The sequence below is a fragment of the Dermacentor variabilis genome, chromosome 3 (genome assembly GCF_050947875.1).
Source record: "Dermacentor variabilis isolate Ectoservices chromosome 3, ASM5094787v1, whole genome shotgun sequence".
NCBI classification, from domain to species: Eukaryota; Metazoa; Arthropoda; class Arachnida; order Ixodida; family Ixodidae; genus Dermacentor; species Dermacentor variabilis.
This window is the reverse complement of record NC_134570.1, coordinates 32624158-32647597: the sequence shown is the minus strand read 5'-3', so window position 1 is coordinate 32647597 and position 23440 is coordinate 32624158. Positions and strand designations below refer to the sequence as shown.

At 48.3% G+C, this 23440-nt stretch overlaps 1 protein-coding gene across 1 annotated transcript; it reads right to left on the bottom strand.

Moving 5' to 3' along the window:
• Positions 1-600: 600 nt before the first annotated feature.
• LOC142574466 (cholinesterase-like) lies at positions 601-21673 on the bottom strand. The gene is made up of 3 exons (XM_075683535.1): positions 21543-21673; positions 4655-4955; positions 601-1734 (listed from the first exon to the last, which is right to left on the bottom strand). The coding sequence occupies exons 1-3, from the start codon at positions 21671-21673 to the stop codon at positions 601-603; spliced, it is 1566 nt and encodes a 521-aa protein (XP_075539650.1).
• Positions 21674-23440: the final 1767 nt, after the last annotated feature.

The following is a 23440-nucleotide window of genomic DNA, read 5'->3' as shown; positions in this document are numbered from 1 at the left end:
GGCGCCGTAGAGACAGCAGAAATGCACGCAGAACAAGCGAAGTAGGTACGAGGCACCTGTCTTCAACGACGGTTGTTATCTTTTATGCTACTGGAAAAAGTGGAGTACACTTTGCACGTATTTGTCATCCAGTGCTCTGCCTTTGTGCGGGAGCTGCCATTGACTATGAGGGTGACTTCCCGGTCGTTGAACGGCGTCCACGTGTCAGTGACTTTCCTGAGCCCGGAAAAGAAAGTCAGAACCGTCATGAATAAAGGAACAGAGTTATCAAGTTTGGCTGTATTATAGAGACACTGAAATGGACGGTGTCCACTTTACATTCGAGCAGCAAAGGCTCTTTCAGTGCAATGACAGTCAACCTCGAACACCGTGCTTTCACCGAACCATGGCTACCAGCAGCTACCACTAACGTCATTAATACCACTTTTTTTACACCAGCTATTAAAAATAGAACGGTTTACCGGCTTTTGGTACAAGATGTATGATCCCATCAGACGTTTCTCGCATATAATAGGAACGTGAGGACTGCTTAGGCTCACAAACACAGAAAATGCACCCGTGCATGCAGTCCATAAGTTGTTATGAGAGAAAGTAGGTGACTTACCCGGTTGTCGCAAAGAGCACAATGTCGTCCAACGTAAGCACGGGTTCGAAGAACTGCTGGGCCCCCGTGGACACATAATGATGCACCGTGGCGCCACTTGCCGCAGCTGCTTCGGCAACCGAGCGCATCGGACAGGTCATGGCGATATCTCGGAGAATTTCGCGAAAGCCACGCTGCTGCGGCTGCGTCAGGAATGTCTTGAGCGCCTCTGGCAGGTTCCTGTACTCCAGGTGGTACGTCTCGGCGAAGAACGCCAGGCAGCGGTGAAACGCTTCACCTACGTTCATTGTGCCCGATATGTTCATGCCAGGGGCGACGTAGTCGTCGAACAGCGTTTCACCCTCGGACATGCTTGTTCCGCAGATGATGTCGATGCCCTGGAGGTCACCTTGGGGCTTGGGACCTTCTGCCGAGTAGAGTTCGTTCGACAGCGGAGCCCTGTACCTGGAAGGGACGAATCGCAGAGGAAGTAGCGTCTGCGCAGCGGATACGATATTCCTGAAGTCCTTCCCTCTGAGGCACGCGGCAATTTCCGAGAGCCTGAGATGCTTGGGACAGTTCATGGCAGCGCCCAGAAGGGAAGGTGCGGTCTCCTCGTTCCGAGGAAACAGCGATGTCACCGACAGACCATGCAGGATGAGTCGCTTGAGGTAGCGGTCGCTGTTGGTGAAGAGCAGCGAGGAGAACATGAAGCCTCCGCTGCCGCGACCCAGCGCCACCATCGCGTTTCCGTCGCCATGGAAGGCGGCAGCATTGTTGCGCATCCACACGACGGCGAGGTGCGTGTCGTAGATGGCCACGTTGCCCGGGGCGCTTCTGTCGCCGACGGCTGCAAAAAATCCGAGCACGCCTTGCCGGTGGTTGATCACCGCTACGATGAGGTCGCCGTGCAGGGCCAGCCGCTGCCAGAAGCGCTCGTGGTCGCGCACGTCTCCCGTCTGCATCCAGTCGCCAGCGACCGCAACGACCACGGTTTTCAGCGGATCGCTGTCGTTGCACACGTATGGTGCCCAGATGGAGAGGCGCAGGCAGTCCTCATCGGAGGACGCCAGCAGGGGGCCCCTCTGAGGGCAGCGCGGCCCGTGGGCATCAGCGTCCCAAGTACCGTTCGCATGGAAGTGGCTGACCGCCTTGGGCAATGAGAAACAGTCATACATGAAAGATTGCCATCCACGCTCTTGTAGCACAAAGCCATAATGGAAACATAATACAGGTTTCTCAGAAAGAAAGCTTTGCAGTTGAACAAAAATTGGCCCTGGTTCGAGGGGGGTCAAATCAGGGAACAAACGCCTCACCGGGGTGGTCGCGTTATCAACTGAGCAAACTATAGAGGCTATCAGACCGTAGAGCAAGGTCGAATTTATTGACAGCTTAAAGAATAAAGACGCTGAATACGGCAGACTTGTGAAAGCTACAGAAAGTAACCTATTGCAATTAAAATTACTTCATTCCAAAATGTAGTTGACCACACTTACCAAGTGACTGTCCCACGAGAGTGATTGAGCAATTACACAATACTAATAGATTCCTTCTACGTTACTTTCCTCCTGGCATTCATGAACATGGAATATATACAGTAAACAGAACAAGCTGACCGGGCACTTAAACTGTGTCCTTTGCAGCCCTTCATACATCGCTTAACTGCACTAAAAATTGCTTTAGAAAGGATTTGTTGGTCTTCATCCATTTTCTTGTTTTTTGTGAAGACATCAGCAGCGATACGGACGACTTGCTCAAGGAGGAAAATGAGGGAAATACAGGGAGCTTTTTCAGTTGTTTCACCCAATGTGTACGCTGGGGTGTAGAACGCTGTTGTAGCGCGCTGTTGTAGCGCGCTGTTGTAGCGCGCTGTTGTAGCGCGGGTACGGGTCCTGAGCAGAAGATTGTGGTTGCTCAGCGTCTAGGATCTCTATGATGTGCAGCGCTTGGTTGTTGCGGGAACTTAAGTGAAGATGCTTCCGGATGGGCCAGTGAAAAGCTGAAGAACATCGTCCATGTGCTATTTCCTGGCTATAAAGTGCCAAGGTGTCTTCGCTATGGAGACATACCAACACCTCTTCAATTCGTCAGCCAACATGGATCGATCACTTTCTCAATACGCGCAAGCAATTCCCTTCAGCAAATAACAATCGCTCGCCACTAGCCGCCGTCGCTTCAGGAGTACCCCAGGCCGCTATAGGTTATCCAGCACTCTTAATATATATATATATATATATATATATATATATATATACTAACAGTGCTGGATAACCTATAGTTATAGGTTATAACCTATATATATATTAAGAACCTACCGGCTAAAATTACTACAAAACCATGGCTATTTGCTGAGGAATGTGCCATTTACAATCGAATTAACTCCAATGACGACTCCTTGAAATTACAACTTGGCCTACATATCATTGACTGCTGGCGCAAAAAAATGGAATGTGCTGTTAAATCTCACAAAGTACAAATTAACGCCATTTACTCGCAAGCACACCCTAATTACCAAAATCTACATGATGAATAATATCTCTACTGAAGCCACATCAGCATACAAATACCTCAGAATACATATGACATCATCGCTATTATGGTAAAGCTACATAGAAATTATTTGTTCCAATGCTTCACAATAACTGGGCTATTTACGTCGAAATTTGAGCACTGCTTCAGCAGAGGTTAAAAAACTGCCATACCTAACGTTCGTGTGTCCAAAACTACAATATGCATAGTCCATTTTGCATCCCTCACAAGCATATCTAACCGCGCATTTGGAATCAATTCATAACCGTTCCGCTCGCTTCATCACCTCAAATTACTCGTCTTACGTCGATGAACGAAACGTGAACAAGGTGAAAGCAGGAGCCGCGCTCCTGCTTTCACCTTGTTCACGCTTTCCTCATCATCTTGCATTTCCATCTCCCGCACTCCCCGTGTTTTCCCTCGTCTTACGTCGGTGTTTCGTCACTCAAGCAATCACTCGGTCTGTCATCGCTCGCGTCACGACGTGTCCTATCTGGCCTTTGCTGACTCCGCTCTTTCTTCGACCATCCGAAATGTGCTGCTAAAACCACAATCTAGAGCGCCCTCTCGACTCAGCCATACCAAGACAATGTCGCGTGTAAACGGCCGCACGGTAGCTTTTAAACTCATCTTTCATTCCTAATGCCATAGTGTTGTGGAATTCCCTCCCAGAACACACAGCGGCATGCACCAAACGTAAAGAATTCCGCGAACAACTAAGATTCCACTACACAGCCTCAGACGACCACTGTGACACTAACACATCTTAATAAATATTGGCCTGATCTGATTTTGTTTTCTACTGTTTACCCATTAGATTTTCAATCTATTCTCAATTGTATTTTTACTTCACTGACTGTATTCGTGGCGTATTTCTTTTTGCATATTTGTTCAAATATTTTTTGTTCAAATGTTTTTATGACACCCCTTATGCCTTCAGGCACTTAAGGAGAAATAAATGAAATACAATGAAATCAGGGTGAGCGTTAAGATGACGAAGCAAATACTGAGCTTCCGAGTTTCCCTATCCGAACATTCGCATTTGCGAGGCTGCGGCATGGCACGATCTCGGCGTTCTACTGTAGTTTTTCTTCCAATACAGGTTCTCAAAGCTGCACGTTTGTTAGAGCTTGTATCATCAATTAACTGGTTACATGTAATTGGTCCCTGCAAAAAAAAAGGAATGAATTGTAGTGAGCGTTACCGAGTAACCAACGTAACAGTTAATTTACGAAATTACCGAAAAATATAATTATGTACAATTACTTAACTACATGTAATTTGATGCGTACAAGCCTGGAATATGGCAAATTAGTCCTACGGAAGCCCACAAGGTAGAGGAAGGTTTACGAAAGCGATAATTGTACTTTAGCAAACAGCGCAAATAACGGGACACAGAAAAGGGGCACTCGGGTGCCTGTGTCGTGTGTGTAATATCGTACGCGGAAGTAGGAAAAATAAACATCTGAAGGCACTGCGCCGTGCGGTGGCGAAGAGGACACCAACTCTTGGCGAATACCCTTTAACGGGTAGGGGCAGTACCTTGGGCATGCCAAATCGAAGAGGTCCGGTGGGAGGCTCGCCGTACGGGACGCCGAAGAAATGTCGCAGCACGCCGTGCACGCTGTTGTTGTCGGCTGCGTCGACTACGGTGGCTGGCCTACCGGTTACCAGGCCGCTCGCTGTCAGCACTTCGAGTTGGTGGAGTCGCACCGTGCCACAGGCCCTGGCGGACGTGGCGTTGCGTGCCGGCTTGTCGTCCGCGGGGTACAAGTAGGCGACTCCGACGAGCAACAGGAACAGCAGTAGGCTGAAGCAGGTGCCGATCCCCAGAGCAAGTCCGCTGCGAAGAAAGAAGCAGGCAGGATATCAGTGTCCGTATCAAAGACCTGCGCTAGAATTTATCATAAGATTAGGCCCCCGCTAGTCAAGCGCATGGTTCGGCCTTGCTCGGAAGACATACCTAGGACTGTTTACGTGCATTGACAACGACGGCAAGCGTCACTTACTTGTCCTCGTTGTCAGTGCGTTTAAGCAATCCTAAGTACGCCTTACCGGCATGACATGACGTTGGGCCTAATACCACAACGAAGGTGGACGGTCGGGAAGCAGCTCTTACGAACAAAAAGCTCGACAAATCAGGACACTCAAGCACAACATCGGTCTTTCGTATGGGCATTTCCTCGCCGGTCGCCATTCGAGTACATGCAACATGAGTCTGCAATCGCCAGGATGACGAGGTCATAGCCGTTGCGATGGCTCATCGCGGGCTGCACTTACGAAGTAAGAGCTTTTTAAGTCGGCGACTCAGAGGCGGTATTTTCGAATGAACCATTTCATTTGTTATCCTTCTTGCGCTTAGACATTGGCTCGTAGCTGTATGTTAACCACTTGCTATAGTGGCCCCTACAAGCTTGTGTTTACTCTTGTCGCATACCCCGTTCTTTGGCCAAGAGAAGGGACACAGCTAGCTCTGGTTTACAGGTCCTCTGAAACATTTCTTGCTGCGTGCTCTTCAGTGTGCCTCTTGCTTGGCCTCTCTGGCCTGGTGGCATCACGTGTAGAGTATCAAAACTTTAACCCCTTCCTGAACGAGAGCCATGTGTTTCACAATGGAAGAATGCAATGTTCGTTCAAAGGTGCGCAAAGGGAGTGAAACAGCACTATTGGACAGTACTGCGATGCCGTTTCTATTGCTTATTTTCTAAATCCATTCGTGTGTACTGGATTCCATCGCACTGACACGTTTCAAGAATATGCGTCACAACTGCGCATATAGTGCCTCTTGTTGACTTCGTACGGAGGAACAAGGCCCCAGGCGCAGTATATAAAAAAAACAACTTTAGGTTTGTTTTGAAGGTTGCGGCTTAGGGTGGCCACAGAGGCGAGCGCACAGTAGCCTCGAGCAGCAGTAACGAAGGTTATCCAACAGCCCGCTAGCCTACGTGTGTCCCAGACTAAACCAAGACTTGCTGGCGCACACAACATAAAAACCGTATCCTACAGGAGGCGCTAGCAGTTTGCGAACAGTTGACAACTCAGTATTTACCGTTTGACGCCGATAGATCTGATAGATTTCTCCGAGTACTGCATCCGATTGCTGGTATCGATCGTGCGGGTAACGGTGCCCCTGTGCACCGCTTCGTACCACTCTCCGAAGGCGTCTTTCCTGCCTGTTTCCTCCGGCAAATGAGGCAGTGTTGCGCTGGTCGCTGGGGCATCGCGGTCCGTCTCGATCGTCCGCGTGGACATCGGCGAGGCGATACTGAACGGAGACATTGCGTAGAGTTTTTGCTTCGCCTTAAGTATCGACGAAGCAATATGCGAGGAAGGCAGCATGCTCAACTTTTTCCTCGGCTTCGAACTTGGCGATGCGATATCCGAGGAAGACGCCACGCCCGTTTGCTGCTTCGGTTCGGGTACAATCGAAGCGGCGGCGAAGGGAGACACCGTGCTTGCTTGCGGGATCGGCTTCGGCGAAGTGGGTGACGAGACAGTCTGTGACGGTCCCCGTGCCTGAGACGACTTCCGTTGATGGGACGGCTGCTGCTTTTTCCTCTCGCTTGTGGATCGCTTCCGGGTCCTGCGTTCCATCACCTCTGAGAGGTCAGATAGACGATTGAGACGAGTTCGGCTTGCGAGCGGCAGAAAGAGCGTCCGCGCGAGCCGACCTTCTCTTCTTCTTTACTCTTTGGTTCACTCTTCTTTGCCTTCTTCGTAATAATGGTGGCAAAAACGAGCGATCTGGGATAACAGCGTTCTTAGACATACTCTGTACCTAACAGCGTTGGCAAAAAGATATTGTTGACGGTGATGATGGTCATGCATGTCTAACGGTTGCCGATTACTATGAACGTCACTGGAATGCGTTCGGTCAGGCCTCTCGTTATTGTGACATCAATAAATTATTTCGTTAAGCTAACATCTCTTTTCTATTTTCGTTTCCTTTCTTCCATTGAAACCATTCCATCAATTTAGGCGTAAAATGACTTTATATTCACGTTTTTTAGGCCGATCTCGCATCCCGCATATTTTCGTGATGTAAAGAAGATGAAGAAAGGATTAAGAATAATTCACGCCGTCATGTACTGGTCGTCCCAGCCGGGGACCCGCAAGGCGCCGGAAGATGACAGCGAGGACGTCGGTCGGCGTGAACCTCAGTTTGTCGTCCGCAGATCCTCGACTTCATCAAGTACGAGGCCCCAAACAAGAGCGGCGCCCCGCTTTTCCATACCACTGAAGAGTATTCCAATTCTCAGCAAGGCCATTGGGCGAGCCCGGGAAAGGAAGTCCAGGGCGCGAGGTGCACCTCTACCGAGCGCAGCGCCGGGAAAGCCACCCAACCGGGACGTCCGAGACGACGCGGAAGACGGCTACGTACATTTCCAGATGGATCCCCAGCCCAACGCCTGTGTTCACGAGAAAGGCAAGCCGTGCACAAACGATATCTGCTTGCTCGCGCGCAACGAGGAGAAAAAGACGAGCAGTATGACTCAAATTTTCACACTTACCAGACCATCATCGTTGATCAGCAAGCTCAAAGATGCTATCAAGACGTCCACGTCCAGCGCCGATTCTAAGAACAAAAGCGCTACCAAGGGCAAGAGCGCGCCGCCTAATTCCGATAAAGCAGCTCAATATGGCAGACAGTCACTGGACAAAAGTTCGAAAAGACCTTCCGACGGTGCGACCGCAAAGGTACCTGACAAGCCATCGGCACCTTCGTCGGCAAAAGCTCCTAATAACGTCTTTGGCGCCGAGTCACCGAGCAAGCCCTCTTTGAAGCTCTCGGAAAAGGAACAGCCGCAACCTACAAGCAGCAGTACCAAAAGAGGTTCTGTGAGCTCCTCAGCCAAAGCGGCCGCGCCAATTCCCAAAGAAAGAATTGCTCAACCGGTGTGCAAGGCAGCCGGTAAGTCGGCAATACCCGCTGATAAGAAATCAATAAATCGTGCCAAAGTCATCGCAGTGGCGAAAAAGAAGGCGCTTGCGAAGAAATTTGGCCGGCTGAGTGCTAAGCCCATTCAAGGAACCGCTCCTCGAACTGACGGTGAAAAGCGACGGCTGTCAGACACCAAGGACAGCGGCAAAGCCCCCGACAAGAGCAGCGCAAGCGGTGCCAAGACACAACCCGACCAGGCGGACTCCGAAAAAAATGTTCCCAACGGCACGCAGCAAAATGACAGAGCAACCTCGAGCAAGACCAGCGAGAGGGGATCCGACAAAAGCAGTGATAGCAATGCTCAGAACAAGCCGCCATTGCTGCCAAAGGACGCGCCCGACAAGAGTCAGAGCTCTGGAAAGAGCCTGACTGTCGATGGCGGTTGTCTTCAAAATGCAGCTGCAGCAATCAAGTCCTGGTCGATGGCATCCGGAACCAGTACAAGCTCGTCCAAAGGAACAAGCAAGAACATTAGTTCGCCTTATACCTTGACATGCACGCGCGTCCTGTTGCTCTCTCTGGTGGGCCTCGCGGTGGTTGCGGTCATCGCGTGGTTGATCTTCCCGGAAATGATCAGGGAGATAGTAGCCTTCTTATTAAGAATGGACGCGAATAACACCTTACCACAGCGTTACCAGGGCCACCTACTGGATGCGCCGTACCTCTCTGTCGCAGTGAAGACTAGCGAACGTAACATCGCTCCGGAACCACGCGACAGAGTTACTGGGGGCAGCTACAAGCCTACAGACTAAGAAGACACCATGCTGTGAGGCTATGCGTATAGCAGTGAACTACAGTTTTGCCCGCCTTGCGTAAGAGATTTTTGACTCGACTTACGGAGCGCGTCATACGGTTGTGCTCGCAATGTATTTGGTGTGCCTGTGTCTGACTTGGAAGCTGCGAAGTTACGTATTTCTTTTGGAATTTCATTGCACGCAACTTCGTGTTAACCACGCAAGTTATATGTGACGTGAGTGCACATTTCGTTTTATTGATATTATTGAAGAAGTTACATTGGACAGCAAAGCTTTTAGATACTGGGAAAGTTACTATCCTTGATGGTATAATAGCATATGTTTTCAAAGACAACATAGATTTCCTTGCTGCTACTCTGGCATCACTGTTAAATAAAGCATTTCATAACGTTGCATACGCGGATATTCTTAATATCGCCAAAGTAGTCCCCGTACACAAAGGAGGAAGTGCAGATGACTTGAACAATTACAGAACAATACCTGTTCTACCTAGTATCACACTTTCTTTGAAAAAGAAAAGTTTTTCCAGATATATGACATCTTGGCTCTACATCAGTATAGATTCTTAAGGTCTAAATCAACGTCTTCAGCAGTAATGTCACTCTCTGACATAATAACTGAAGCCTTTAAGAACAACAGTTACGCCATTGCCGTATTCTAGATGTAAATAAAGCATCCAACGTGATCGACTTTACTATATTATCTGAGAATCTGGAATTCTGCGGAATAATGAAGCCTTTCATTTAAATTGTTCAAAAGTAAGTTTAATAATCGTAGTTAGTCTTGTAGCTATTTACAAGGTAGTGCCTCAAGGCTCTGTGATGGAACTTATTGTGTTCACATTGTACGTAAATGGCAAACCTAAGTGTCTCTTTAATGCTCGATCTAGTTACGTATTTTACGTGTGCACGACACTGATACACTAGCAACTTTTCCCTCCTTATATACGGCACAGGAAATTATGAATGATGAAATGCTGAGTGTCAACAAGCGTTTCCAATTGAAGAAGCTTTCATTAAACGCTGCTAAGGATAAGTACCTAATTTTCAGTACGCCATACAAGCCCTCCCTCGACCCAGTCATTGTTCATAGGTGCTAACGAAGTAGAAATAGTAGAAACAATTTTGTATCTACAAGTAACACTTGGCGCAGCGTTCAACGGGACGCCTAATTTAAAGAACTTATGTACAAATCTTAGTCTTGCTTTGTTGCTTCAGTCGCACGGCAATGCTTTAATATGAGCTCAGTACGAAGTATATATTTCTATAGTTTTCAGTCACATATAGCCTATTGTATTGAAGTTGGCGGCTATACCTACCAAACCTACATTTAGAACCCATCATATGATTCCGGAAGAGCGAAGTAAGAATTCTAGAGTGTGTTCCCCCTCGTAGGCCCACAACCCATATTCAACGGCCATCAAATAATTCACTTGCTTCATCTGCGTTATTACGGAGTTTCGCTGTTAGCGCATAGGACCACACACATGAAATTTTAATGCGAATAATTCTTTCGCGGAACTGGATCCCGGCCACGGCGGCCGCATTTCGATGGGGGCGAAATGCGAATACACCCGTGTACTTAGATTTAGGTGCACGTTAAAGAACCCCAGGTGGTCGAAATTTCCGCAGTCCTCCACTACGGCGTGCCTCATAACCAGAAAGTTGTTTTGGCACGTATAACCCTATAATTTTTTAAGTAATTATTTGTGTCAATCTCGGCCCTTTGCCGTATAGGCACGAATAATTACGCTCCTCTCTCGCCTCGGTTAAAAGAAAGTAAAATAATGTGTTACCAATAAGGGAATCGAACTTCTGCCGTTGATCACAGTAGCCGGGTGGCGTTACCATTAGGCCACGATCCTACTTCTTTTGTTTTTTATTGCATGGAATTACGAGTAGAGTCATTCAAAAATTGTTATATTACAATCGGACACACATAAGAAACAAATGCGCACATGCTACGCAGTCCAATGAAAGTTCAAAATTCGGAAAAACAAACAAAAGCGTTCCATTCAGGAACGGGATCAAAGCTAGCATCCACACTTTTTACAGCGAAGCTGGGTATAGCTACCATCCCGGCGGTGGTCGATGTCCGTCGGTCTACGCGTAGCGTCGACACGAAAAAATTTTCGTCTGCAGTTTCTCGCGAATGCTCTGTAGCTCTGAATATTATTTAGGTATCTTGAAAAAGTTCTAATAAAATTGGCCGCTAAGATGATTCTATCATCAAGCCGGGTTTCATTTACTTGTCATAATTATTTAGTTAACAGTGAAGTTGTAAACGTCATAGAATTCCCGTCCGCTCTCAATACATGGCCGTTTACGGAGGGAGTATGGTTACAGAAATCAGCCGTAACTCTCGTTTTGTCAAAATTATTACGAAACAAATTATATGAAAGTTATCCTCTAAAAGTACTCTAACGTTAGGCCGAGTTTCATCTACTTGTCATGATCACTTAGTTCACAATGAAGTTCTATGTATTGCGCAATTCCCGTCTGCTGTCAATACATGGGCTTTACGGGAGGGAAACGGACAGCCCCACGCTTGTCCGTTAAAATAAAACTCCAGTCCTTGCAAGTTTCATTCAGATAATTAAATAGGAGGTACGCTCTAACAATGCCGCTTTTCCAAGACTCGTCGATCTTGTCGGCCAGAAAGACTATCGAAAGGCCGTCGAGGTTTCTCAACATTTTGTTGGTGACTCCGTCCGGACCCGGCGCAGACTTACGGTTGAGCGCGAAGATGGCCTGTCTGACCTCGGTAACGGAGAAGTCTTCGTCCAACTCGGGGCGAGGAGGGCCTCTGTAGTCCGGGAGTTGGGTCGCCGGATACCCGACCCGCCGGACGGGCAGGTACTTCTGTATGAGTTTTGAGACGAGTTCATCGACCGTGTGAGACACGATGGCTTCGTGAAGGGCCCGGGCCAACGTATGCTTCTGATTTGGCTTGGAGCCACTTTCGTCGAGAAGGCGCTTCAGCATACCCCAGGACTTTCCGTTACGCACCTGTGGGTCGATGTATTCGCAGAGCTCGTCCCACTGCTGCTGGCATAGCGCTTTGCAGTGGTCATCAATGACCTTGTTGAGCACCGAGATCTTTCGGAGTCTGCGATTGAGCCTTTGACCCTTCCATCGGCGGAGCAAGGTGTCTTTGGACTCGATCAGGTGGGCGAGTCTTCTGTCCATTCGATCGACGTCGAGATCCGTTTCTATTTTCTTGGTGGCCGCGGAAGCGTCGTTGCGGATGCCTTCGCACCATTTTTCGAGGCTGGCGGGTGGCCTGGCTCTCTCGGGTTCTTCCCGAATCTTGTGAAAATGTTCCCAATCGACGAACGTGGATTCCCTGACCGTACTCCAAGCTACCTTGAAGTTGGTATAGAAAATGAAGTGGACGCTGCCAAACTCCATAGCGAGGTTCTACCAGCACACATCCTCGACGTTCCTGACGAAGGTGAGGTTGGTAGTCGAGTCCTGGGTGACGGAGTTGCCGATGCACGTAGGGGGCACTGAAGTCGCCGACGACGACCCAGCGTCGAGTGCCGGCCAAGTCGCTTTCTTGGTCACATTTGGATTGATTTGGAAGCCTTTGACAACCATATCTGTGTTGCACGCGATTTGCGCATACTAGGTGTAATAAGGTGCCTCTCATAGATACCAAGAGAAGGATACACAGTGCGTGCTGCACGGGCATCTTGAAGCCGCTGTCGTGAAGCACAGAGGTTCACACCACTGATCTCTACTAAAGCGGCGAAACATATACAGGTGAGTGGTTCGCACTTTCTTAGTAGGAAGCCAAGAGGAAGCCTAAGAGGGGCCTATGACTTGGAACGACGTAAGTACCACACTCTCGCGCAACCTACTTGGCAGGATGGAACGAATTACGCAAAGCTACAAAACGCGACTCTACCCGAAGTTGTAGAATTGGCTGTCAGGAAGGTTGAAGGGAGCTACAGTATCCATACCGCTTTTTCGTATAGGCCGGGAAACGATCAAGAATATGCAAAGTACGCGAACTAAGTCGCCTGCGAGAAAAAGCACGCCGGATGTTTCTTGTCGTTGTTGTTCGTTGATTGATGCCACTAGCTTATTTTCCAATGAACAAGTGAAACGACAACGGTAGCTCAAACACAGGCCTTCCACCACGCTCACGTGGCGTCTTGTTGTGGCTCTAAAGAAACGGCAGGGCCGGTACGTGTGTAGGCTCTTTCTTTTTTGGGCAGTTAGCTTTAGTCCTTTGCGCAAACATGTTAATTCGGAAGTACTTACAAAGTGGCTATGGATGCATAACGCTGATTCTATAAAGCGTTTGCGGACACATGCAGCCTGACAGAGAAAGCACCAACAAGAGGCACAATACGTAATAAGAAGGAGAACGTCAAAAGAGCATTTTGATTTTAGGCACACGTCGTAAGAATAAAACCCAAATGAACTCGCATGATAAATAAAAGTTAACAGTCACTTTAGCATACGCTATAGAGGATGAAGGCGAAAGCCTGCGTGCTCACGGGACATTTATTATATTACTTGACATTCTCGTTCGAATGCGTCGTTACTTACTAAGCTAGAGGGTTCCACTCCCACCAAAGATCGTGCGCACGAGTGCCTTAATTAGTCTATCTTAATCAACTGTACCTTAATTAACTTCGCTCGTACTAACATCAAAGGTCGTGGGTTCGACTCCCATAAATTTTGGTGCCATAAGTCAGGACGGTATTAAGCATGAAATGCTTGTAGCACCTGTTGTCAGCGACCTTCAAGTGACCTTGAGCCAAAAGCCAGAGCTGTTATCCGGGCACTCAGACGAGAACATCCGTTGTCGTAAGATGGGAAGAGGACTTGACACCAGGGGGGCGCCGCGTCCCAGAGCTTAAATGCACTCATCAACCCAACATCATTCGATACAGTGACCCCTGTGCTCCCCCTTAACCCGGGCTGACTGGGCGGGGGGACTTGGTTCGGGCCAACGGTCCTTCCCGGACAAGGGGGCTGTTGTGGTGCAGCACAACTGAGGAACTGCACTCAACACACAAACAGCCATGACGGTCTTACAGGATGCAAAGCTTGACTGACCCTCGGACAGCCTTGACGCAAAAGAGGTCAAGGCATACAACCATGGAAAGCACCAAGGCCATCCGTGGGGCAGCGCGACCATTCGAGGATGCGCCACCACCGGTTCCGGCTCTGGGTTCCACTGAGCCAAACAAAACCCCGTAGATCAACTGGCACACACGGCCGAGTCGAGAACATCCGGTCATTGTTGCGAGAACAAAACGAGATCATTCGGGCAACCAGTCAACACTTCAGAAAATGCGGTCTCTGGCCCGCAATACTTAGTGCAGGGCCACGTTACATACGGTAGTTACTGCACAAAAAACTTTAAAAGTATTGCTTACGAGTTTTTCGTAATGTTTGTTCACAATATCAATCAAGCTGTAACTCCTACTACGCTGAAGTCTTTATTTGTCATTTCCAATAGCGACGTTCCAAATGCACATACAGGGCACCATACATTTCATTGTCATCCTTTGGCGCTGAGACAGAGTTGCCTGTGCTTTTTTAACGCCAGCGGCCCGTGTGTTTCGCAGTATGGGTTTTGCGTGTTCTCGAGAGATGGCGCCATGGTGCGCGGAGCCTCCTTCAGGCGCTTTTGTTCTTCTAGCAGGGCAGTGTGCTTTGCGCTTGTGCGCTTTGTCCGTGTTTGAAGTGCGCACTGTAGATATACCGACTCAACCAGATAACTACCCTATTCTGTCTCCTTGGCGTCTCTCGCTGCCTGTCGGGCCGCCTTCAGTCGGTTTTCTTCTTCTAGCTGGGCAGCGTCCTTATGCACCAGTGCAAAGTATGGCGTGGTGCAGTGTGGTGTGGTGCGGTGTGCCGTTGCGAATAGGCACTACACCCATTTTAATATTCTGGCTTGTATCATCTCCAACCAATCTGCTTTGCCGGTAGCCATTTCATGCTTGCTCTCGATTGCATGAAAGCCAGTAATTTTTTTAACGCCGGATGAGTTGGACTCCTACCAACTCCAGTCGCTGGTACGGGTGCCTCAAGTAATTATATCCTAACCATGTGTTTATTAACTTTGTCTTAACTTACACCAAAGGATGTGCGTCCCACTTCCACCAAAGGAAGAGGGTTCGTATCCCTACCAGAGGTCACTGTCTTGAGGGTCTTAGTTAACCCTATAATATTTAAGTGTCCTTTAATTAACACGAAAGGTCGTTGGTACGAGAGCTCTAGTTACTTATTTTTAATTACGCGTGCCTTAATGAACTTGTCATTAATTACCACTACACGTCAAGGGTACGACTCCTAACAAAGGTCGTGCCCCATGCGTTCGAGTGATGCAAATAATTATATCTTAATTAACTTGCCTTAATTAACCACGCCTTAAGTAACACCAAAGTTCGTGGTTTCGGCTCCCACCAAACGTCGTGTGCTCGAGTGCTTTAAGATGTCTGCAGCGCAGACATTTTAATTAATTCAGATTTAATTAAGGCACTTGAACCCATGAACTTTGTTTGTCGAACCATGGTGGAACCATGAATTTTGGTGCCATAACACCGGACCTTAAGAATGCGCATCCCACGCCCTTTAGGAATTCTTTAGTGTATATGTGAGGACATTGTTTTTCTTTGGCAACTATTTGCTAGTATATACCACACGACAAAGTTGGACTTGTTTTCACCGTTAAATATCTCAGTGAAAATAAACTTATAGTGGTGCAACAGTGCTGACACACCCTGCAGCAACTGTAGTGTGCTGCACACATTACACACGGCCAGAATTCGTCCTGCACGAACTGTTCCTCAAAGTAGTTGCACGGTCTTCTTCACTACACTGGGTTGAAGTAGGACTCCCTGCGAACCACCCTCACCACATGGCCAATGAGGACAGTTCAAGCCCTCACCCTTCGTGGCTCATCGTGCAAGACAACAGCCCACACCCAACTCTTGCAAATTGCGTGGAAGATGCAAAAAAAGCTTGGCAATAAAATAAATTTGTGTGGCAAATAACGACCAACCCCTCTCGACTGTTCTCGTCTCTGGTGAAAATGCTAACTCGCTTCTCAACTTAGCTGCGAAAAGCACTTGGTAGAGCGGATTTCACTTCACCAGCTACCGTGAGCATTAATTCCATTGCCGAGACACGTTGACACTTCAAAGCAGAAGCCGGATTGGTAAAGCAGCCGCGCTTAATACCGACGTCAAGTTGAGGTGTCGGGTGCTGCGCAGACGCAGAAGCGACACATAGTGGCAAAAGACGCTTAGTGATAAGTGAGATCAACTAACAAAGCGTTTAACAATGTTTATACATATAAACACAGAAGAAAAGATGTCGCCAGCAAATTATTTTCTCGCACACAGGCGAGGAAGCACACATTCGTCGCGCATAAGGTGGTTTCTATATGATGTGAGAAAAAGTGAAGAAAACTAGGGCAGCACGTTCCGTTCGAAGGTACCGAGGACAAGAAGAAGAAGGCGATGAAAGAGCGCAGCAGTGCTGAGGCTTCTACTGCAGTTCGCTTTCACAACTTTTGGAATACCGGCCTAAGGAACGCAGAGAAACATGCGGAACATCGCACAGCAGCGACATCGAAAGCAATCGCGAGGTCCCTCGGCGAGGTCAAGCAAGTCACCAGCGTCATCGGCTCCGTCTCCCAAGTCAAGGACATTCCCCGTTGAATCTCCCGAGTTCGGGATGTCCTCAGCTTCATCTCCGAGATCGCCAGCGACACCAGCCTCGCCTATAATGACGCCGAGGGCCTCCATCCCGTCTCCGAAGTCCCCGAGGTCGCCGATCCCGTCTCCCAAGTCCTATTACTCACCGATTCCATCTCCCAGGAAGTCAATGTCTCCGATTCCTTCTCCTAAATCGCCGCAGCGTTCAGCTTCGTCTCCGCGCCGCACCACTTCGCTCTCAATGCGAAGCTCTCGAAACGAACAGTTGCTTGAACTGGCTGCGCGCATGGCGAGTTCGCAGAGCAACCTTGCGAGCACTGTTGCCACGCCACTAAGTGAACTGGTCGGCAAAAATCTGCCAATCCGCATGATGAGGCCAGTCTTCCTTGAGGACGAAGACGAGGAGATAAACATGACACGGTAAGCGCACAATCCCCTTGCGATGGCTGTTGTTTCGGCGCGGCCGCCATGAACGCCACGCCGGCACGGCGGCCTGAAGCGAGTACTCTCACTAAGGCGGGTACTGAGGCGAAGAACTCCTTTATTCGGCGAGCAGCCACTTAAGTAGACTCTGAATACCACGACAGCCCCCCTTAAGGGTGAATCAGCTTGGTTCACAAATTGAAATCACGATATGACAACAGCTTTGTTAGGTCGAAAGCTTTAAGTGGCTCATGGATCGAAAAATTGGCCGTCTGGCGTTAGCGCACCGAAATTCAATGGCACAAAATGATTGGGAGTCGAACCCTCCACCTTTTGTGCTAATTAAGGCAAATTTGATTAAGATATAGTTAATTAAGGCCCTCAAACCCGCAACCCTTGATCGGAGTTGAACTCTTGGCCTTTGGCTGGAGTCGCACCATGATCTTTGGTGTCAATTAAGGTACAGGTAATTACGAACAGTTGATTAAGGCATAGTTAAGACCCTCGAATCCACCATCTTTAGTGGGTGTCGAACCCGTGACCGCTGGTATTATTTTGAGCATAGTTAATTTAGAGTTAATTAAGAGAAAACAAGCAATAGCAAGTGACAACGCATTCGAATGAAAATGTCAAGTGATTTAATTATTGTCTCGTGAGCGCGCGCGCTTTCATCCTCTTTAGCCCACGCTAAGGTGACTTGTCAACGTTTCTCGATTTATTGACTTTATTTGTGTTTGTGCTCATTTTGTCGATAAATCGGTCGATAAACGAGAAATCAGGGTCCCTATTCACAAAGCCCCTATTACGTACATAAGTGCCATAAGTGACTGACCTTCAGCACATCGGTCGAATCGTCTACAGAGCACCGAGTTTTGGGCTAGTTGGTTACGCATAGCAGATAACGGTCAAGCGCGCACAAACAAGGACAAAGTGAGGAGCAGACAACCCAAGCGCTTTGTTGTCTGCTCCTAACTTTGTTTTTCTTTGTGCGCGCTTGACCGTGATCGTCTACATTCCGGTCATATTATCCCAAGTGCCGGGCGCTTCATTGCCGATCAGTTAGGAAACGTGCTCTATGTGACGCAAACATCCCGTGACTACAGTCCCGCAAGTTGCTAGATTTGTTGACCCCTAAGGGTACACCGCTACGTGAAAGCGCTTCCTCATTTGCCCGCGTTCGAGGGTCCCTCAATCACAATAGCAACTTTCGGGATAATAAAGAACACTGTCATGGGAATGGCAATGGCTGAAGGCACTAACCAGGCCGTATTCACAAACTATTCTTAAGAGCATGTTTTCAGTTAATATTATTCGTGCGCCCTCTATACTTCTGATGATGAATGTCATTAAAACTAGACAATCGTAGCAAACATAACCAATAGTGAGCTGACCTACGCAATATGTTTGAAATATGGAAACGGACTTCTCCTAAAATCGGCGAACTATTTAGGCTAAGGTCAGAAAGAGGCGATGAGGCCTATAGCGTGTTGCCGTTCATTGAGACTGTATTTGAAAAAAAACACAATACATTCGACGCGCTCCTTTTGGATGTTACTGTACGCACAGAAATTGATTAAACAAACACTTAACATCAAATTTCAGTCCAGCACATGCATTCGCTTTGACCCGACTGTTTATCACAGATATGTAATTAGCGGCGAAATAAACTTGATAACCGGGTACTTTTCGAAGATACGTAAAAGAGGGCGCACTTAGTTAATTCGTTCGTGGTGTGTCTTTTTACCGTAGGGCATCGGTCTTCTTAACGGGCTTCGTCCTTTCCGTGATATTATTCGGATTGCTTCTCTACGTCACCCTGTGGATGAGCAAGGGTCACGGAGCATTCGGCCCGGAGCTCCCACCGATGACATGCGACGTTGTGTCGTCCGAGCAGCTGGTTGTCGCCACAAGCAGCGGCACGGTCTACGGCGAAGCGGCGACGCTCGTTCACGCCTCCGACAACTCCACCCGAGGTATTCTGCGGCAATTCTTTGGTATTCCGTACGGGCTGCCTCCCGAAGGCACCAGCCGCTTTCGCATGACCAGAGCGTCCAGCTACTTCCCCCCCGACGGCGCGTTGAACGCTACGTCTCACGGCCCACCGTGTCCTCAGAACGGACTGCACTACGCGGAATGCGCCGAGGACTGTCTCACAATATCGATATGGGCACCTTTCGTGTGCGACAAGCGCGAGCCCCTCAAGCCTGTCCTCGTGGCTGTCAGCGGGGAGTGGTTGCAGACGGGGGACGTGCGGGACCACGAGCACTTCTGGCAGGACCTGGCGCTGCTCGGGGACGTCGTCGTAATCGTAGTAAACTACAGGCTGGGGATCATGGGTTTCTTCAACGGAGAGCCCACCGACGCGCCGGGAAACGTGGGGATATACGACGTGTTCATGGCGCTCGTGTGGATCCGCAACAACGCGGCCGCCTTCCACGGAGACCGCGACCTGATGGTGGCGCTGGGCCACGGATCCGGCGCCTACGTCTTCTCGCTGGACCTGCTCGCGAACGTCACTAGCAGGCGCTACTTTCGGCGTCTCCTTCTGCACGGCCTGTCCATAAACAGCATGTTCCCGAGAAACGACGAGTCCTCGGGCGTGGTGCTGATGGAGCGCGCAGTGCCGTGCCCGGTTGATGAGCAGTCAGCGGTAGCGGTGACCAGGTGCCTCCGGTCGAAGAAGCACAAGGAGCTCCTGGACGTCGTCAACGCCTCCTTGCCGCTGCGGTTCGTGCCGTCCAGGTACAGGCCGCCTTTGGCGATGGTGTCCCAAACCGATCTCTGGACATACCTGGCTCCCCTCGCCGGCGTGGATCTCGTGATCGGCTACAGCGAGCTGGAAGGAAACGCCCTGTTCGATGACTATCTGGTTCCTTCACTGAAATTCAATGACAGCACACCGACGTCTGTCGTGTACGAAAAGAGCGCTCGCTTCTACACGGACTCCGGCGTGCATGTTTACAGTTCCCTGTCGGAGGCGACGAAAAGCTTCCTGGAGAGACCGCACTTTCAGGGGTTTCGGGAGTTCCTGACTCACTTCACCATGACCTGTCCGAGCATCGCATTAGCCGCCGCAGCGTCGGCTAAAGGGGCGGCGGTGTACCACTACGCCTCACTCGGGCCGCAGAACTTGTTCGAGCCAGTTTTTTCAGCCGCAGAAATCATTACCTTCGCGAAAACAGGGTGAGTTGAAAATCATGCGCCAGGAGTTTTGAGGAGTTGTACGGCATCGGCTTGCGCTACGATGCTCTGACACCCATAAACTCTATGGGGAGCTTGTGCGTGAGAGTGGCGTTGACCGACATGTTACGATCGTGTTTTTTTTTAATTTATTCCTTCGTCTAATTATTTTTGTGATCCCCTCGACTGGCAGTGGGCCTGACTCAGACGACTGAGTCATCCTTGTGAATGAGAAATTTTATTCTCTCTCTCTCCCGTAGGCCGTACAAATATTCAACACCAGGAATGTGGATTTGTTGAGCGGTACGTGAGACAAGGTTAATATCAATTGTTACTGTCCATATTATGAGGAATGCATCTATAGAAACATGTATTTTCGAGGAGATTCGCGCCTGCAATTTAGACTCAATGCGAAGACGATAAGGACGAAGCAAGTTGCTTTGAGCAAAAGAAGGTTGATTCAGTAAAGTGTAATACTTTAAGAGTTGAGTTGCGTAAGTTACAGAATACCTAAAATATCGTTATAAAACCGATACTGTGTACAAATTACTGATCCTTGCGTAGTTCAGAAAAGGTACGGTATTAGGTTGTATGACAAGGAAAATGTGTGGAACAGAGCTGTACGAGCTTCGATGGCATTCATACGACACCTCAGGTATTCGAGTTATTATGCTTGCAACTAATCTATTAATTCACCTTTGAAGGTAGGAGAGATGCATAAAGAGCGTCACCAACTTACTTTGAAATGAAAAAATACTCATTGAAAGTGTCAACTGTGCCGTAAATGATGCAGTATAAGCGAACGTCCCAACGGGGAATGACACATTAACGCTTGCCTCGAGGTGTATGATTGCTAACAAGCATCTTGAACGCGCAATGCCACAAAGTCAATAAGATACGATTCCTGTGCTCCCTAGGCTAAATTATTGGGCGCTAAAGTCAGTATGGGAAGATTGAGCGCGTGATGTCTATTTGAGCGAATGATTTGCGTAGAAGTACCCTACTTGCGTATCGGTTGGTACGTGGTATTGTGCTCGCAAAAAAAAAATTATCCACAGAAATCTCACACAAACCCAGAGCTAATGTTTTTTGTTCCTATCATTGCGCCCTGGCTCGCATCAAAGGTTCCGTAATACTTCTGCGGAAACCCGCAAGGTGGAGAGAAGTAATTAATAAAGGAAAAATGAGACGTCTTCCCGTGCAATCGCTACGATGAGGTGGACGTCTCATTTTCTCTTTATTAATCAAAAGTTCTCGTGCGCAAGAAATTTAACGATGTAAATTGCACACAGAACAATGGCGATCGACCGTCCGCATAATTCACACAATGGCGTGCAGAACCTCGTACTTTCTTTTCCTCGTTTTCTTTTCCTGTTTAGTTTGTCGCGCCTTACTCATGACAGCTTTGTGCCTATCGCAGTAAAGTCAAGTGGAACCAGTTCTCACCCGCAGACACGACGCTTGTTGTTGAAGTCGACCACCGGCGCGAGGAACAGCGCTGGCAGTTCCTGACCTGCGTCGCGGTGAAGGGCATAATGTCCAATTGAAACGCGCCCTTTCGAAAAGCTGTTAGACATATAATATTGCTTGATCACCTTGCTGCTCACGAAATTTTGTTTCTGTGCTGATATATTTTCGCAGTTTGCATGTTTGTGTGTGCGAAAGACGGCTTACGTTTCGTCGTCGCCGAGACATGCCTATCCTGCGCTGACTACATACGGGAGCATCGACTGTCCACTCCAGTTTGGAAATGCAGTGTTGGAAGTTGCCTCTGCGTTGCTCACTGTTCGTACCATATACAACTCTGTTTTAGAATGTGCTTGTAGTTACCTTTCAGACTGCTTGTGCAGATGCAGTGTTGACAAGTACTGGACGTCTTGAGTTTGCAGACGGAACAACGTGGCCTCTTTATCGCAGTGTCGTTGCTGCTTTGTACGGCCTGCACTAGAATGCATTGTTCAGAAAGCAGAGGAAATTAAGTAATACTTGTTGGGGGGCTAGTTGGTGCATGTTTCCAGAAGAGGAAATTAGTGCACTTACGCCAAGCGTCTGTTGCTTCTGAGTGGAGCTCGTTCGAATTGAGTTGATTCCTGTAGTTAAGGGTGTATTTACTACTGTCGATATCACTTAGGCGGTTGTCTTGGTTTACATTTTGCTGAACAATTATTTAATCAATAGGTAGGTTGGTTCTTGCAATTCTATTATTGTACCTTTATTACTTTCTGTCAATATTTCAAGTGTACAGCGCCTGTTTATCATCCTTTCTGCATTTTCTGTGCCTGTAATAATGCCCCTCATTCCGCAGCCCTCATAGAGCTAGGGTATGTCGAAACAAATAAAATACATGTTCATTCTGTTGGCATTGTGTAAATGCCGTATTGCTGTTTGGTCTTTTGTTGCTTTAATATTTGATGTCAGAGCATCTTTACCAATAAGCCTTCAACTGCAGGCACGTGGGCAGGCGGCGTCAAAATCTGTGACGTCATGTTGGCCTTGTGCGGAAACATTAAAGCCATGTTGTCAGCCGTCTTTCACTCTTGCGTTTTTTGTGACACACAAAGCATCATTTCAGGGTATGAGGAGCAGTTTTTGGTATTGTAAAATGGTAGTTTACTAGAACTGCGGCACTTATTTTTTTTACCGCAATAACTGTAGTATAGGCTCAACCCCTACCCCACGCCCCTTCTTTCTTTTTTATTAATTGTCGGTGGTTTCTGATGCCATCTGTCGCTGAAATCGCAATAATCCTAACAAAGCGAAAAAAATTCTCATCCTCCCACAAGGACTCCAACTTGCTATAACAACTCCGCAGCACCTTCATGGCCATTCACAACGTACACGCACAAGATCATGGTCCCAGGAAAACCTCTTCTGTGACCTATCGTATAACTGCGCTAAACTGGTCTGAACGGGGAGCATCTGATCTTCGTACGATGTGCGCTCACACCGCTTTTGTACGTTTAAAGTACCCGACATTTTTGCCTAGTGGCTATGGTGTTGGGCTGCTAAGCACGAGTTCACGGTATCCAATACCTCCCACGGCGGCTGCATTTCGATGGGGGCGAAATGCGAAGACACCCGGGTACTTAGATTTAGATGCACGTTAAAGAACCCCGGGGGATCCAAATTTCCGGAGTCCCCCACTACGGCTTTCCTCATTCATAATCATATCATATTCTTTTGGCACGTAAAACCCCATAATTTAATTTTAATTTTAATTTTAGAGGTGCTGATGATGATGATGATCCCAGACAACGGCACATCCCAGACGCGTGTGGCAGAACAATAAAAAACGGATGGGTGCAATAGTAGTAACAGTATTAATGAGAATAATAAAGTCAGAA